The 17,242-nt window shown below is 41.0% G+C and overlaps 1 protein-coding gene across 1 annotated transcript in view; it reads right to left on the bottom strand.

Annotated features, from left to right (window-relative positions):
* Positions 1-17,242, bottom strand: part of MROH9 (maestro heat like repeat family member 9) — a 47,076-nt gene that overhangs the window by 16,370 nt on the left and 13,464 nt on the right. Inside the window, exons 6-11 of the mRNA XM_040451647.1 lie at positions 14,695-14,849; positions 11,694-11,859; positions 10,397-10,539; positions 9,258-9,395; positions 7,039-7,159; positions 58-195 (exon numbers count right to left, since the gene is read on the bottom strand). Coding sequence (XP_040307581.1) covers positions 58-195; positions 7,039-7,159; positions 9,258-9,395; positions 10,397-10,539; positions 11,694-11,859; positions 14,695-14,849 — 861 coding nt within the window. The remainder of the gene's footprint in view (positions 1-57; positions 196-7,038; positions 7,160-9,257; positions 9,396-10,396; positions 10,540-11,693; positions 11,860-14,694; positions 14,850-17,242) is intronic.

The raw sequence follows: 17,242 nt of genomic DNA on the forward strand, positions 1-17,242 counted from the left end.
CCCACACACACGCGCGCACACACACACACACACACACACACACACACTCACGCGTACCTCATTGATGACTGGCGCCATGTTGGCAATTTTCTGGAGGCTCAGTTTGCTAACTGCAGGATTGGAGTCATTGACCCAGTTTCTGAAGAGAATCAAAAATTCTTCTGGGAATGGGTCCTTGAAGAAGTTATTCAGAAGCTGCAAGAAAACAGTCAACAAGATCATAAGCAGAATAAAGGCCAATGCACGATTTCTGCTTCAGCCATAAAAATCAAGACATTCTCGGTAAAACCGTAGCATGAATGTCACTAAAATTCCAAATGCGTATATGTATCGCTACACACATTTCTGTGTTCATAATTTCTGAGTTCTCTGGAAGGAGAAGTAGCAGTCATAATAGGAAATACATGCATATATATCTATATATCATCTGTATCTATATCTGTATATGTCTATAGTTGACCTTTGATCAACACAGGTTTGAACTCTGTGGGTCCACTTATATGCAGATTTTTTTACACCACAGTACTATAAATGTATTTCCTTTTCCTTATGATTTTTTAAAATAGCATTTTCTTTTCTCTAGCTTACTTTATTGTTAGAATACAGTATATAATACATATAACATACAGAATATGTGTTAATTGATGGTTTATGTCATTGGAAAGGCTTCCAATCAACAGTAGACTATCAATGGTTAGGTTGTTGGGGGACTCAAAGTTACATGTGGATTTTTGATGGCATGGAGGTCAGTGTTCCAACTCCCATGTTGTTAGAAATTAAATATATATATGTGTGTGTGTCTGTGTGTGTGTATACACACACACAGACACACACACACACACACATATATTGTTTTTCTCTCCATTCTCGGGAACTTAGTGACTCAATTTAAATTACCTCCCTCTCTCAGATTGTAGTCCGGTAGGTGAATTCCTTAACAGAGAATGGTTATATATACTCAGAGGCCGTGCCTACCATGGGCCAGGCACTATGCTAGTAAATGGGGAAACAGTAGTGAGCAAAACAGTCTCAATCTATGACCTTGTGGTCATGACTGGCAAGAAAGGCTGATACTGTACAACAATGCTATACTACACTATAAGAGATAGGATACTATGCCAATGAAAACAGAGTTGCTAATTGTGATCAGTACTAGCAAGAAAAGCTACAAGGTGCCACAAAAACATTTAAAGGAGAACTGAATTTAGATTGTGCATTTGTAGACTGAAATTAGAATGAGGATTGTTATTTAGATTTGGCCTTGAAAGCAGAGTTGGCATTAGCTAGATAAAGTGTTTGGAGAAGAAAACCCCAAGGAAGGTAACCCATGTGCAAAGGTCCTGTGGTAGATGAGCAGGGTGTGTTTGAACATCTGAAAGAAGGCCAGAGTGATAGGATGAGAAGGGAAGAGAAGACTGAAAGGTAGTGAGGCTGGAGGGCGGGCAGGGATGGGGATGCCAGTTTATGGAGTTTTAGTATTTAATAGCTAATACCCAAAATGAAGATGTGATTACCACGAGCCTTTATACATCTAGTAACTAGCAGCCAAAATAAACATATTTTAAAAATGTCTTAGAAACACAAGTGACAGTTTAACAAAAAACATTTCAAGAGTCTAAAATATGACTAAGGTCAAGTACATAGAAAAATAGAGAGCAAGAGAGCAAAAGTGAGAGGGAAGGAGAGACCATATATTCTTTTCAACATTCCAAACAACTTTCACAGAAATTGATTATCAGATCAAAAAAATCAATAACTTCCCTAAAACAAATCATTTAAAAAGCACCTTTAAAAAAATCATGATGTATGTAAGAAAAGAAACCAAGAAGAAAGTTTAAATGGAAGAAAAAAAGCCCATAAGCGAGAATTCTCCCTTTTGTGGATCAAAATGGTAAACCACAGAGGAACTCAAACATACAACAAAGATTACTGCAGAACAATGAAAATAAAAATAAAATGGATGTGTACACGGTGGTTGGAAGTAAATGCACAACTTGACTTTGCTTGAAAAGAAGTGTTAAAAATGAATACATTATTTATTTCCTGAAATTATGAGAAATAAAATATCACAAGCAATAAGAACATGCTAAAGAAAACTGGTGTAAGAAAATAACAAGGAGACAAGCAGGGGTTATGGACTTGGGAATCAGAAACACAGTGGATTAATCAATCTAATGGCTGTGCTATGGGAAAAGAAAAGCATTATAATAGACAAATTTTGACCAATATCATATTAAAAAGAACAAACAAAATGAACAGTGAGAAAAGGGGTGTGACATAGATTGAAATTTAAAGAGAATATTGGATATTCTCTGTGTCAATGGTTCCTAACCAAGATGCACACTAGGATCTTCTGGGACAGCTTTTCTTTTCTCTTCTCTTCTCTTTTCTTTTCTTTTCTTTTCTTTTCTTTTCTTTCTTTCTTTCTTTCTTTCTTTTTTAATGTTTATTTATTTTTGAGAGAGAGGGAGAGCACGAGTTGGGGTGGGGGGCGGACAGGAGGAAGAGGAGGAAAAGGGTTAGAAGCAAGCTCAGCCCTGAGACTAGAGAGCCCAATGCAGGGCTCAAACCCACGGATGGCAAAATCATGCGAAACTATATTCATTAGAAATGGACACTAAAGTGTACTCATTGCTTTTGGAATATCATGTCTTCTTGGCCTTTACTTGAACCATGATGTATTCTTTTTTTTTCAGTCAGGAGATCATTTGGACAATGCTGATATATTCAGTTCAAATCTAATATAACAGAGTTTATATTAGCTTTTTATGGCTTTATGTTTGCCTCATCTTTCTCTCACCTGGAAAAACTTGGTGCCAACAGTATTAATATATTTGCTTACTTGCTTTCTGCTGTAAAATTTATACCATAGTCTTAAAATTATAGTATCAACATACAGTATCTATAAACCTCCTGGAGAAAAGTGAATATTTCTTTACAGAATTTTTTTTGTCCTTAGAATATATTTCACTAAGGATGTATTTATTGTCAAAGTAAATGTTCATAGATCACTTTATATCCTTCACAAATGTGTGTATTTGAGGGAGAGACACAGAGACAGAGAGAGAATTATACCATTCACTGAGAAAAACACCAAGATCGGAATGGGTAAATGGGCAAGGGAGAGGTCAGATAATTCACAAAATGGAACTTTATTTTTTTTTTTAATTTTTTTTTTCAACGTTTATTTATTTTTGGGACAGAGAGAGACAGAGCATGAACGGGGGAGGAGCAGAGAGAGAGGGAGACACAGAATCGGAAACAGGCTCCAGGCTCCGAGCCATCAGCCCAGAGCCCGACGCGGGGCTCGAACTCACGGACCGCGAGATCGTGACCTGGCTGAAGTCGGACGCTTAACCGACTGCACCACCCAGGCGCCCCTCACAAAATGGAACTTTAAAGGCCAAGGCAAAAACACATGATTCAGGAAAGTAATTTGAACACAAGTAACAATATTGTATCCTTATCTTTCATACATCAGGATCATATACCTAGAAAATCCAAGGGAATTAACAAAAATATTATTAGAGTTACTGTTAGGGCACAGGAGAGTAGCTGAATTTAAAACAATACAGTCTAATTTTCCTGAACATCCCCAGCAATAATGAGCTTGAAAATTGAATGAAAAAGGCCACATTTGGGAAAACAGTATGGAGGTTCCTCAAAAAATTAAAACTAGAAATACCATATGATCCAATAATTCCACTATTGGGTATTTTCCCAAAGAAAACAAAAATACGAATTCAAAAAGATACATGCACCCCTATGTTTATTGCAGCATTATTTACATTAGCCAAGATATGGAAGCAACCCAAGTGTCCATCCATAGATGAATGGGTAAAGATGTGGTACACACACAGTGGAATATTATCCAGCCATTAAAAAGGTGAGATGTTGCATTTGCAACAACACGGACGGACCTAGAGAGTATGATGCTGACTGAAATAATTCAGACAGAGAAAGACAAATACCACACAGTTTCACTCATATGTGGAACCTAAAAAACAGAACAAACAAATAAACAAATAAGAAGCAGAATCAGGTTCATAAATACAGAGAACAAACTGATGTTTGCCAAAAAGAAGAGGGAGGGGGAGAGGGATGGGCAAAATGGTGGAAGAGAGTGGAAGATACAGGCTTCCAGTTATGGAATGCATAAATCACGGGAATAAAAGATACAGCACTGGGAATACAGTCAGTGGTATTGTAATAGCGTTGCGTAGTCAAAGCTACACATGTGGTGATCATAGCATAACGCGTAGAGTCGTAGAATCGCTATGTTGTACACCTGAACCTACTCTAATATTGGGTGGTAGCTATCTCAAAACACAAAACAAACCCGAAAACCTGTACCCAAAGTGATACTTAATAAAGATAAATTTGAGAACCAAAACAAAGAAGCCACATTTACACTAACAGCTTAGAATAATACAGAGTACGTAAGAATTCCAAGATTAATATGTAAGACTTATATGAAAATGGCAAAATATTGAATAAAAAAGAGAAGTGGAAATATTGTAAAGATTCCTAAGAAGCACATAGCTTTAATTCAACTGCATAGTTTCAGTGAAAGTGTTTTTCCTTTAAACCTGACAAAATTATTTTAAAATGTAACCAGAAGGACAAATACATAGGAAGGACTAAAGACGTTTTGAAGAGAGTGTAGGGAAAGTTGTTTTGCAAGATATTAAAGTTTACTGCAGGGGCCCCTGCGTGGCTCAGGACTGGTTAAGTGTCTGACTTTGGTTCAGGTCGTGATCTCATGGTTCGTGGGTTCAAGCCCCGCGTCAGGCTCTGTGCTGACAGCTCAGAGCCTGGATCCTGCTTCAGATTCTGTGTCTCCCCCTCTCTCTGCCCCTTCCGCACTCATGCTCTGTCTCTCCCTCTCTCTCAAAAATAAACAAAAAAAATTTTTTTTTAATTTTATTGCAAACTGCCATAATTCCATTGTGACATTTCCACAGGAGTGAAAATATAAATGGAGCCTAACAGTGTAATCCAGGGTAGACCCTACTATGGGTGTGTGTTGTGTGTATGTGTGTATGTACATGAAATTAATAATAGCTTTCATGAAGGTAGTATCACCGGTGAGTAGTGAATTTAAGGCTTATTAATTAAATGATGCTGGGATCAGAAGTTAATTATTCACTGAAAACTAAAGTTATATCCTACTTCATGGTATACCATATAAACTTCATGGGAAATGACATTACATGTAAAAAATTATACAAATGTGAATAGATTATAAACGAATATTTGTCAATTCTTCAGCCACAGTAGATTTTTAATGCTTAATTTTTTTAAAAAAAATCACGTTTCATAAACAAAATTAAAAGGCAAACAACAAACTGGGCCCCGATTATCAACAGGCATTATAATTAAATGTGTAACATACTTAACATCCTTCACAAATTTCTGTGTGTGTGTGTGTTGTGTGAGAGAGAGGGAGAGACACAGTGACAGAGGATCACACAATTCATTGAGAAAAACACTAAGACTTTTGTAGGCAAACGGAAAAAGGAGAGATCGGATTGCTCAGATTATGGAAATTTAATTTCTGAATGATGATAGTTTTAAAATGTTCAACCTCTCGAAACATTTAAAAATTAAGGACAAGTCAAATCACATCCTCCTCTGAAATTGGAAAACTCATCAATAATGGCAAGAGTGCAGTGGGAGCACCCACAAACTGCACGGGAGCCCTCCAGAAATCAGTCTAGCAATAACAATCCTTGGCCTTGAGAATGCTTATACTCTTCTGTTATCATTTCAGATACTTGGAATCTATTAGAAGGAAGTAAGCTAAAATACTAAAAGAAAGAAGATTTAGGCACAAACATGTTAACTCTATGGTTACTTAGATCAGTAGAAAATTAGAAATAACATATATAAATAAATGTCATAAGCATCAATAGTACCGTGTTAAATATTGCTGGCTGACAAGACTAAACTAAGGTAAAATACATAGATTGTGTGCTCAGAACAGCTAAAGGCCATGTCACCTCACAGTCAACTGGACAGTTGAGGATTGCCCAGAAGCTTCAATTAGAGAAAACAGTAGAAGAATGTGGTCATTACTCAGCTCCTGGAAGGACAGGCCTGCCAATCTCCAATAGCAGTAAGCACCATATTCATGATTAGACAGGCAATCAGGTTTTGCTATCGTCTGTCACAGTAATATCTATAAATATAAATAAATCTTAGGTCATTTGTAAATTTCTTTTGAATGTATCATTTTATAGGAGCAATTATGTATGTCCTATTTAGGCCTATTTAATGTTTGTATATACTTAAAGGACAATACAATGAAAATAATGAATCGTATAATAAAAATAATGAGAGATTCAAATGGATCAAGCAAGTTTGAAACCATTGGTGATTTGGTACCGCAATGTTCAGTTAAACTGATATATGTATATTTCTAAAAGCTTTAGAAGTAGGTAGTATATAGTCTTTTATAGTTTATTAACTGTTTCACTGACTATGATGTTTGAAATTATATCAAAATTTTGAGAATATTTAATATGGTGCCTTAGACCAGTACTTCATTATATATTACCTCTATGGAAAAATTATATTTGACTCAGATAATTTCAACTTATACAACTTTCTACTTGCCTTTTTGAAATCAAAGGACTTCCTCAATTTGCTTGACTCTAGTATAGTATTACAATCTATGGCAAATATTTATACACAAATTAATGTAGCTCTATATCTTCATTTTACTCAGTCATTTGGACCGTTCCTTTTTTTTCCCCCAGTCTGAAGTATCATTCATTTCCCAGATGCTACCTGCTATCTTTAAGTAAACTCAATTATCCCTTGATATACTTTCACAAGCATGCAGAGATATACGACTACAAAAATAATTGAGTCTTTGCAAATCCACGTCTCCTAGGAAACGACTAAAGTTATCCGTCATTGTCTTAACCCTTGATAAGAATCAATATTCAGAGAGGGAGATAAAAGGTTGGAGTGTTGCCTTAAGTTTGCATAAGGAAAGAGGACCTGGTTGTTCGGTCTCCTAATAAAACTCACTTCAGTGAAGAATATTACTGTGATGACACTGTCTTCTGACCGTCTAGGACCTTCCACTGAGAGCTTGTAGAGATACTGCAAAGTCTCTGGAAACTGTGGAAAGTTGTATTCACTGAGGGTTCTGTAAAAGAGAATAAGGCATTGAATTAGCAAAGACGATGAAAACTCTTCCTGCATCAGCCAATGCTACTGGTATGCTAGAGAGAAGCATTATCCTCATATTTTGTACTCCCAGGTAAAAATAAAGATCTTTTCTAGGGGCGCCTGGGTGGCTCAGTCGGTTAAGCGTCCGACTTCAGCTCAGGTCACGATCTCGCGGTCCGTGAGTTCGAGCCCCGCGTCGGGCTCTGGGCTGATGGCTCAGAGCCTGGAGCCTGCTTCTGATTCTGTGTCTCCCTCTCTCTCTGCCCCTCCCCCGTTCATGCTCTGTCTCTCTCTGTCTCAAAAATAAATAAATGTTAAAAAAATAAATAAATAAAATACAGATCTTTTCTAATCCCTAGTCCAAGGCAAACTGCATCCCCATTCTGAATTCTATGCAGACTCCAGGGAATTATATATACCTGGATCACTGACAATGTCTCTTTCCTTAACATCACTCCTTTTCCTATCTTTCCCCTCCTGTGCCACGTAACAGAATACCCTATAATATCGCAAGCTCCTTCCTGCCTGACCAAAAGGAGAGAAAACAAATAGCGCAAAATAAATACCCTAGCAATCCAAGATGGCTACATAGGTCACCATCATGGTTTTAGACCAAGTCCTTCCTTGGATCGATACAATGAAGAAGAGAGTTTGGGACTATCGTGTGTTACTCGGGAGGAGAGGTGGTGAGTCCCGATTCACTAAGCCATTCTGGACAGTGACCAGGCTTACGGTTGTCCTGACACACTGGTCTGGATCAGATGGGTGGTGGCAGGCCTGGGAAAGTTGACGTGACAGGTTTCATTTGAAGCCTGGGTTGGCATTCTAAACCAGGGCTTCTCAAACTTTAAGGTGCATGCAAATTCCCCAGGGATCTTGCTAAAAAGCAGATTCTGGTTCAGTGGGTCTGGAGTGGGCCCTATGAGATCCCATTCTGCCTTCTATTTGTAACTTGCAGGTGCTGCCGTAGCTGCTGGTCTGTGGACCACACTTTGAGTAAGAAGATCCAAAAGTACTAAGGATATTGTGGTTCTTAACTAGTGGCCACTTGTGGGGTGCAGATGTATCATACTTTTATAAAATGTGTTCCTGAAATCTATGTGCAAATAATATGCCATGTGAAATGCAGCAAAAGCCCGGAGACCATGGAGCCTGTACTTTCTGAGTTGTTACAACTTCAAATGGTCTATTATGTGGTCAAGTCCATGTATCTTGAATTTTGATCAGAAAATCTGATCCCTATAATCAGAAATTTGCTATTCGCTAAGAAGCTAACTAGAAAGAAAAAAAAAAACCTCTGGTACAAGAAAAATCAAACTTCTCTTTCCTGCTTTTCCAAATTTGTCTCATTGAGAACAGATTTCTATTGAACCTCTTTAAGTATTTTTTGTAAATTTTTTTTAACGTTTATTTACTTTTGAGACAGAGAGAGACAGAGCATGAACACATTAACAGTCACTCCCTCTCCCAATTTCGAGCACTAGGCAATTATTTATTTTTGGGACAGAGAGAGACAGAGCATGAACGGGGGAGGGGCAGAGAGAGAGGGAGACACAGAATCGGAAACAGGCTCCAGGCTCTGAGCGGTCAGCACAGAGCCCGACGCGGGGCTCGAACTCACGGACCGCGAGATCGTGACCCGGCTGAAGTCGGACGCTTAGCCGACTGAGCCACCCAGGCACCCCTCTATTGAACCTCTTTGAAGTGGGAGCACATCCATAACTGTCTGATGCCTGCAGAGCGTGAATCAGCTAACAGTAGAGGAAAGAAAAAGTAAATTTACCTCGTTCTCCATATCTCAAAGAGAAACCTGCTCTTTGGAGGGAGGATGACTAAGTATCTTTATCATCAAGTAGGAGGACAAGGAAAGGGAAAACTATCCCAATAAGTAATCAACTCCTCAAAATAAGGGAAGAATTAGAAATCAAATGGCAATTCAGGGCAATTTAGGAGAGACTGGGAAGTCGGAGTGGATATTGATGGCGTTCACACGTGGCTTCACTGAAGAAAGATGGAGACAGAGACAGAAAGATGAGATAGAGACAGAGAACCCTGTGCAGAGCCCCCGTTCTTACTTGGCAATAAGGTAGACCCCCTGATGGTGAAACAGCTCTTCAGACAACTGGTTCCAGCAATTCTTTTTCTTTAGAGCAATATCCACCTGCTGCAGTCCAGAACAATTCAGCAGAACTCTCAGGGCATCCCGGGCATAGCTAAGGCCCCAAAGAAGAGCCGAGTCACCACTTGACAGTGGCCTTCACATAGTGAAGTTCATGTGACCTGCCTTTTCATTCTGTCTGGGGCAGGATGCTGGTTTGGGGAAAGGGGATGTTTCAAAGGAAACCAACTTTCAGTGCTCTCCGTCTTTCCTGATTAACAGTACATGGGATTGAGGGTTCAATTGAAATGGTGGCATGTAAAATCTGGGATTAATCATGGAGCAGCTTAGTCATTTGTTAGCTTAACAGGTTATTAGCACAAAATATTAAATGATGTGATAATTTGCTGAAAGTGTCCGCAGGGTTTCTTCTTCAGATGCTTTAAATAAATAGATACATTCTCATCTGTGTGGGATGATTTGGTGCATGTCTGCTTGAAAGACAGGGAATGGGTTAAATATCTTAATGGGATGCATTGTGCTTTGGAGTTTTGCCTGGCTTAGAAGTCCACCCCTGATGCGGGCAAATAGCAGGCAGTGGGTCCAGATTTCCCTGGGGCAAAGCTGACTGTACCGCCTTGGGTGAAAGGGAACAGCTGAATCTTACCTTACATGGACAGAATATGTACCCTCTTAAGCCCACACATCACATCACCAATCATAAAACTTCACAGTTCATAAAGCACATTTGCACGCGTTATTTTAATCTCACACGTACAATTACCCCGAGAAATCACTTTCAGGGAGTAAATGGCAGAGCTAGCATGGGCCTGGCTTTGGCTCTAAAGCTCCTACCTGCTCTCTCTCCCCTTGGTGCCCCCCAACCCGCTCCGACTGTGGCAGAAAGTGGGGGTGCTTCTTTATACACGCCACATACACTCAGGGAGGGCGCTAGCTCACTTCTAGGTACTCGGGGTAGTTTCACAAAGAAAACTGTAATAAATGAATGCATTGCGTAGGATTATAAGGAGTTCCACATGAACCCGAGGGACTAGAAATAGTTGACAGCTGGGAGCTTATTTCTTATTGACTCTGAAATAACCACTGCAATCTCACAACGGCCTGTCCTCTGTCACCAGTCTCAGTTCACTGATGTAGAAGACTTGGAGCATGAGGGCCATCAGGAGCTGGGGGAAGAACTGGGCCACTGCTTTCTTGTACGAACCAACAGGCAGCAATGTGCACAGGGCCTGGGATGCCTACAAGGGAAGGAAAAAGAAGTCAAGAATGTAGCCATCTGCCTCTAAACCCAGTCAGCCTTAGTGAGGGTGAAGGGAGGAACACCGCAATCCCTCCTGCAACCCCCTGAAGGCAGCCTGGAGGGTGCATGCATATTCATTCATTCCCTAACAGCTATGGAGTCCATTTTGAATGGAACTATGCCCAGTAGTCTATGGCAATGAACTCTCAAAGTACTATCAACAACCCCCTAGGTGCCAAACTGGAGGAAGCAAGCTGGTTCCCAAGGACAGTATACTTCCCAGTGTCCCCTTCATATGTGGCCATGAAGGATGGTCCTACCAATAACCCAGGTCCTTCCCATGCTTCAACAATCCAGGCCAGTGAGATGGTTAAGAGGAGACAGGCCAGATCACTAACAGTCGTTGGGCCCACGAACCACTGCAACACCCACCTGCCACATCAGAGAAACACATCCCACCACCTCACATTTGTGGAGCGCTACCCATTTTGTTTCCCATTATGACTCTGTAAGACTAGAATTTACTCCCAGGAGTGGTGAGTTTAGTCCTTGGGAGATACAAAATGGTGGGCGCAAATGACATCAGGGCTTCACATGCGTATCAAAGTCTATCCAGTCTAGCCGGTGGCTAGTCTCTGAGACCATCTGCAAACTTCCGCCCTTGCTCCATTCTCTCCTTTCAGTTTCCTTGGAGTCACTCACTTACTAGGCAAGCTCCCATCTACAGGGCTTTTGTCTTTCTGTCTAGATATTCTTCTCTTTTGCCCAGGTATTTGCAAGGATCACTCCTTCACTCTCTGACTGGATGTCACCTCAGCAGAGGCCCCTCCCCTGACCAACCTTCCTAAACTCCCTGTCACTTTCTTTTACTCACATCACTTTATGTCTTTTCTCAGCTCTATATCATCTGATACATAACACAGTTTTTTGTTCATTGTCTGTGTCTTTTACCAGAATGTATGCTTCCTGGTCGAGGTGTGGCATACAGTAGGCACTCAATAAATACGTGTTGGATGAATGAATGAATGAATGAATGAGAGGACAGTGTCCAAAAGTATGACCGAGTCCGTGGGAAGATGGGGATTTTCATGATCAGAAAAACAACACCAGGACAAGGAAGCACTTAGTACTTAATACTTAAGTATTACTTACCGCTACAGGCATCATATTAGTAGTATCGAGAGAGAAACGTCTTCTTTCCGGGAGGCTAGCATGCACTTCCCCAGGCTTTCCTTTCAGTATCAATAAGATTGTTTTCAGCACATGAGGGGCCACGCTTGACTCAGAACCTGCCGCGTGCCACATCAGTATCAAAGTGCTGCAAACACAGCCCCCACCCCCCGCCCAACCATCACAATGAGAATCAGGTTGTTCATTTCCTGCTTAATACAGTGTCATGAATCGAAGTCTTTTTTTTCTTTTACATGTTTATATACCAAAGAGATCACAGACAAGTCTAAACCAAACTGGCATGCTCATTTCCAAATGATCTCATTAAGTCTCTTGTCCTTGAAAACAGAGGAAGAGTGTCCTTGAGATCTTATGGAAAATGCAGTCTGCAAGTCTGCAAGTTGATTTCCTACCACATTTAAATTTTTTTTGTTTTTTTTTTTATTTTTTATTTTTTAAATTTTTTTTCAACATTTTTTATTTATTTTTGGGACAGAGAGAGACTGAGCATGAACGGGGGAGGGGCAGAGAGAGAGGGAGACACAGAATCGGAAACAGGCTCCAGGCTCTGAGCCATCAGCCCAGAGCCTGACGCGGGGCTCGAACTCACGGACCGTGAGATCGTGACCTGGCTGAAGTCGGACGCTCAACCGACTGCGCCACCCAGGCGCCCCTAATTTTTTAAAATGTTTATTCATTTTTGAGAGACAGAGAGGGAGCATGAGCGGGGGAGGCCTCAGAGAGAGGGAGACACAGAATCCGAAACAGGCTCCAGGCTCTGAGCTGTCAGCACAGAGCCCGACTCGGGGCTCAAACTCACGGACCGCGAGATCATGACCTGAGCCGAAGTCGGCCGCTTAACTGACTGAGCCACCCAGGCGCCGTGATTTTCTACCATATTTAAATATCTGTCCAGCTCAGTATCAAGAACTGATCAGCTTTCCCCACTCCGTACTCTGGTCCCCCCATCTTGTGACCTCGTTTGTCCAGGAATAACAGAATATTTAAAAAACTGGTATGGAAATACAAATTAATGTATAAATAAATATATCAACTTAAAAAAAAAACCCAAAGAGGTAGAAATACTAAGTAAAAGATTAACTATATAAATTTAAATATTAGAAAATTAGATTTAAAAAATTGAGCTCAGGGGGGTGGGCCCTTTAGTGAAAGGTCACACACATTCTAGTGGCACAGGTGTCACTAGCACCCCAGCTTCTCTACCTCCAGTCCCCTCCCTCCCTCTGCACACCTAGCCACTTTTCAAGATTATTTTTACTAGTGCTCATCTTAAAAACTGCTACACATCTCTGTGTGGGTACATTCCTGATACCTTGTCAACCCACATGGGGTTCTGGATCCTACTGCTCAGTCTCTCTCAGTTTAGGTTCCTAATAGGGGCCTGGTCCCTGGAACAGAGACATACCAGCTCTTTAGAATCCGTTACTCAACTGTTCCTGCCTTTGGGGCTCAGCTTACAACCAAGCTTAGACCCACATGGACATCAGTTTCACAGGGTCTGTCTCATTCCCTTACCTCTCAGATCATACCTTCTAACCGATCAGACATTTCTTCTGTTTGTCTGATGTAGCTCAACTCTAAATCCCACTCTTTTCTGCCGCAGCCCCCACCTAGATACACAAGATCTGCTCATGACTATTTAAAAAAAAATTTCTTAATGTTTATTTTTGAGAGAGAGAGCGCACAAGTTGGGGAGGAGCAGAGAGAGAGGGAGACACGGAATCCAAAGCAGGCTCCAGCCTCTGAGTTGTCAGCACAGAGCCCGACGCGGGGCTCGAACTCACAAACCGTGAGACTGTGACTGGAGCCAAAGTCAGATGCTTAACAGACTGAGCTACCCAGGCGCCCCTGCTGGTGACTATTTTCATGAAGTTCACTTAGCTCTATGCTTGCTTTCTGTACTCTCTCATTTCATATCGTTTGTACTGGATTCATTGGCAACTTGCACCCATTTCCAACAAAATGCTCGAAGGCTGGTAATATTTAACATACAATGGGGTGCTTAATTCCTGAATGAGAAAACGCTGAGTCTTATGAAGATTTTTAATTTCCAGGAATTTTCTAGGTAGTAAAATACTTTGTGAGTTTAAACCTCCTAAATAAATACAAGCTTTCAGTTGGAAAAAGAAAGTCAGTCATATAATTGGTTTGGCATTTTGTGAGTTTTGATGTCCTTTTACAGATGTTAACTCATTTAACCCACAATAGTTGATTTACAGATAAAAAAGAATTTTCCTCATTTCACAGACAGGGAAATCTGATCACGGAATTTAGAAACTTGTGTGGCTGGGAAGGAATTCAGATTCGTTTCCAAAGCCTGCATCCTTTTCGTAATGTGACTTCCTGCCTTTTACACCAATAGTAGAGAAGTATTACCTTCCTTCTCAAGGTACAAATGATGGAAATGGAGTGATGTCCTTTACTCTGCTCGTCTAATGTGTGTTAGGCTGATACTGTCCCATAGGCTCACACTGGTATTCTTTTCCCCTTACTATTTTCTGTGATCCTGGATCATGAATTTCAGATAAACATGTAAGTAACAGGGGACTCTCCATTATATCTGGGAATTTTTAATGTTTCATTATTTTATTGGCAGGTGGAGATGCCTTCCATCTGCTCTTCCTAAGTGAGAAAAAAAGCACTATAAGTTTTATTACTTACGGGGAAAACGCCCATCATCACTCTGAGGAGGGCTTTGTTCCCGTGGTATATGCAGCAGAACACAATTTAAAGCCTCAGATAAAAAATAGTGACGATGATCATTTGTCAGTGGTCTATAGTATTGTGTAGATATCGTACAAGAATATGAATAACATGTATGATCTTATTTAAGCTTTATGATCGTCCCGTGTGTTACAAACATAGATACCCTCTTTGAGAAAAAAAAGAAGCCCGAGTCTAGCTCTGTCTGATTCTGGAGACTGGGAACAAAGCACTGTAGGAAGGGGTGAGGGGGCCTTACTCGTCCGCTGGAACTGGATAATCCATAAGCTGAAAGATGACCTTCTTTGGTGAAGTACGTGTCAGCAAGGTAGTGACCTGCAGCATAGCTTGCCTCATCACATGAGAAGAGTTTTCACGGAGTTTCTTATAAATAGCATCCACAATCTTAGACACCTGGAAAAGTAATTTCAAGGGTCAAACAAGTGCCTCTTGTTCCATGGCAACCTGTCAACCAAGGCATTTCTTGGATGTAAGAATTCGGTCCTTTTCAGAATGGCCACGGCAGCAATTTATACACAAATACGCACTAGAGGAAAGCATATTCACGTGTGCGACTGACTACACAATGTAAAATACTTATTTGGATGAGAAGAAGCCTGTCTATTTACTGTAGTGGAAAAATACCTGTTTTTTTTAAATTTTAATTTATTTACTAAAATGTTTTAATGTTTATTTTTGAGAGACAGAACATGAGCGGGGGAAGGGCAGAGAGAGGGGGAGACACAGAATCCAAGGCAGGCTCCAGGCTCTGAGCTGTCAGCACAGAGCCCGAAGCTGGGCTTGAACTCACAAGCCACGAGATCATGACCTGAGCCAGAGTCCGACGCTCAACCGACTGAACCACCCAGGTACCCCAAAATACCCATTAAAAAGTTTATTTGGGGAAGGTAGTCTTCATTATATAAAACACATAGGCTCAGTGTAGAAAACGTGTATAATTCAAGTCCTTTAAGAAGGAAGTCAAAATAGGGGCGCCTGGGTGACTCAGTTGGTTGGGCGTCCGACTTCAGCCAGGTCATGATCTCATGGCTCATGAGTTCAAGCCCCGCCTTGGACTGTGGGCTGACAGCTCAGAGCCTGGAGCCTACTTCAGATTCTGTGTCTCCCTCTCTCTCTCTCTCTCTCTCTCTCTCTCTCTCTCTCTCTCTGCTCCTTCCCCACTCATGCTCTGTCTCTCTCTCTCTCTCTCTCAAAATGAATAAACATTTAAAAAAAATGGAAAAAAAAGAAGGAAGTCAAAATAATGGAACAGAAAAACAATGGAACTGTATCCTTTAAAAACTTTCTGGCAATTAAAGAAGACTTGAATGTGCATATGGAATGGGGAAACTGTGTTTGGAAGAATGGCCCAGAATGGTAAACACTGAGTCATAAGCTTGCAAATTTTATTCATAAGTCCTATGTGTGTTCACTGTTTTCCCCTTTTTATGCATTCCTAAACAAGGAGATTTCTAGTTAGACCTGAAATTTGTCTCAAGCTAATGGTTGTAGATTCAACATCAATTTTCATCTTCCTGGATGCCTGCATTTTTTATTTGGAAATACTCCTCAGAGATCATAAGCTGAGATGTTGGTTGACGTAAATTTACATCCCATTGCGATTGCCTCATGTACAATTCAGTTAGTTATCTGTGCACAGACCTCTACTCCAAACAAAAGAAAAAAAATAAGCGAAGTGTTAAGAGTGCAGGACATTCCTTCCGCCATATATGCTCCACGGGGAGCACGAAGTGGGAGACAATTAAACATTACTCTTCTCCATAGACATTTTTTAAAACATTTACTCATTTTTGAGAGACGGCGAGAGAGCGCACGCGCTCTCATCCCCTTTTTTCCTCATCCCGTTCCTTTCCAGGCAGCGCGCCCCCTACAACAAGCCAGCTATGTCACTGTATGCTCAAGTGTGCTGTAATGATCTGCTTTCATTCTCAAGAAAAGACTTGCTGTGTTACGGTTATTTAGAGACTGGAAACCCACAGACTCCATGTGCAGTTTCAGTGGTTTCCAGGGATAATTTTAACTATGCACAATTTCCCATTATAACTGATTTTAGAACCCAGCCCTGTTTAAGATGACAATCCACTGTACTCAGTACTTTGTTTGTGGGAGCTTGGGTGGAGCGATGAATTGCTGAACCCCATTTCTGTTCAGTTGCTCTCTCTCTGTTTAATGATTTTACTGCGGCAGAGGCTAGTTTTTCACGTCTAGTTTTCTGTTGGGCTCCTTCTTCTTCCCCTCCAGGGCCTTGGTATGGCTTTATCTACCCTCTCTTTCTCACCGCATGAGAGAAGAGCTTAATCTATCAAGGAAATGACTGTCGCCCTCCAGCTTTCCCCTTGGTCCAACTTGCCTTCTGGAATGCTCCTGGATGTAGCCATGTTGGGAGTTCTATAGAAAGCTTTACTTCCCCTTTCCTGCTCGCTGAATTTGAGTATGAGCTCTCAGTTTATTTTCTTTTTTCGTTTTTTCAAACATTTTCAAACATTGATTCATTTTGGAGAGACCGAGCGCCCGTGGGGGAAGGGCAGAGTGAGAGGGAGACAGAAGCCAAAGCTCTGTCAGCACAGAGCCTGACATGGGGTTTGAACCCATGAGCCGTGAGGTCATGACCTGAGCCGAAGCCGGATGCTCAACCGACTGAGCCACCCAGGCTCCCCTCTCAGTTTATTTTCAGTCGAATAACACCATGTGTCAGCACCAGAAACTGAGAGTTCAGCCCTCATGTCACCATCAGATCAGGGCTGGTTTCATGAGCATGTGACCTATACATTTGACAGGGTTCCGCA

The sequence above is a fragment of the Herpailurus yagouaroundi genome, unplaced genomic scaffold (assembly GCF_014898765.1).
Source record: "Herpailurus yagouaroundi ecotype Mexico unplaced genomic scaffold, PumYag 205, whole genome shotgun sequence".
NCBI classification, from domain to species: domain Eukaryota; kingdom Metazoa; phylum Chordata; class Mammalia; order Carnivora; family Felidae; genus Herpailurus; species Herpailurus yagouaroundi.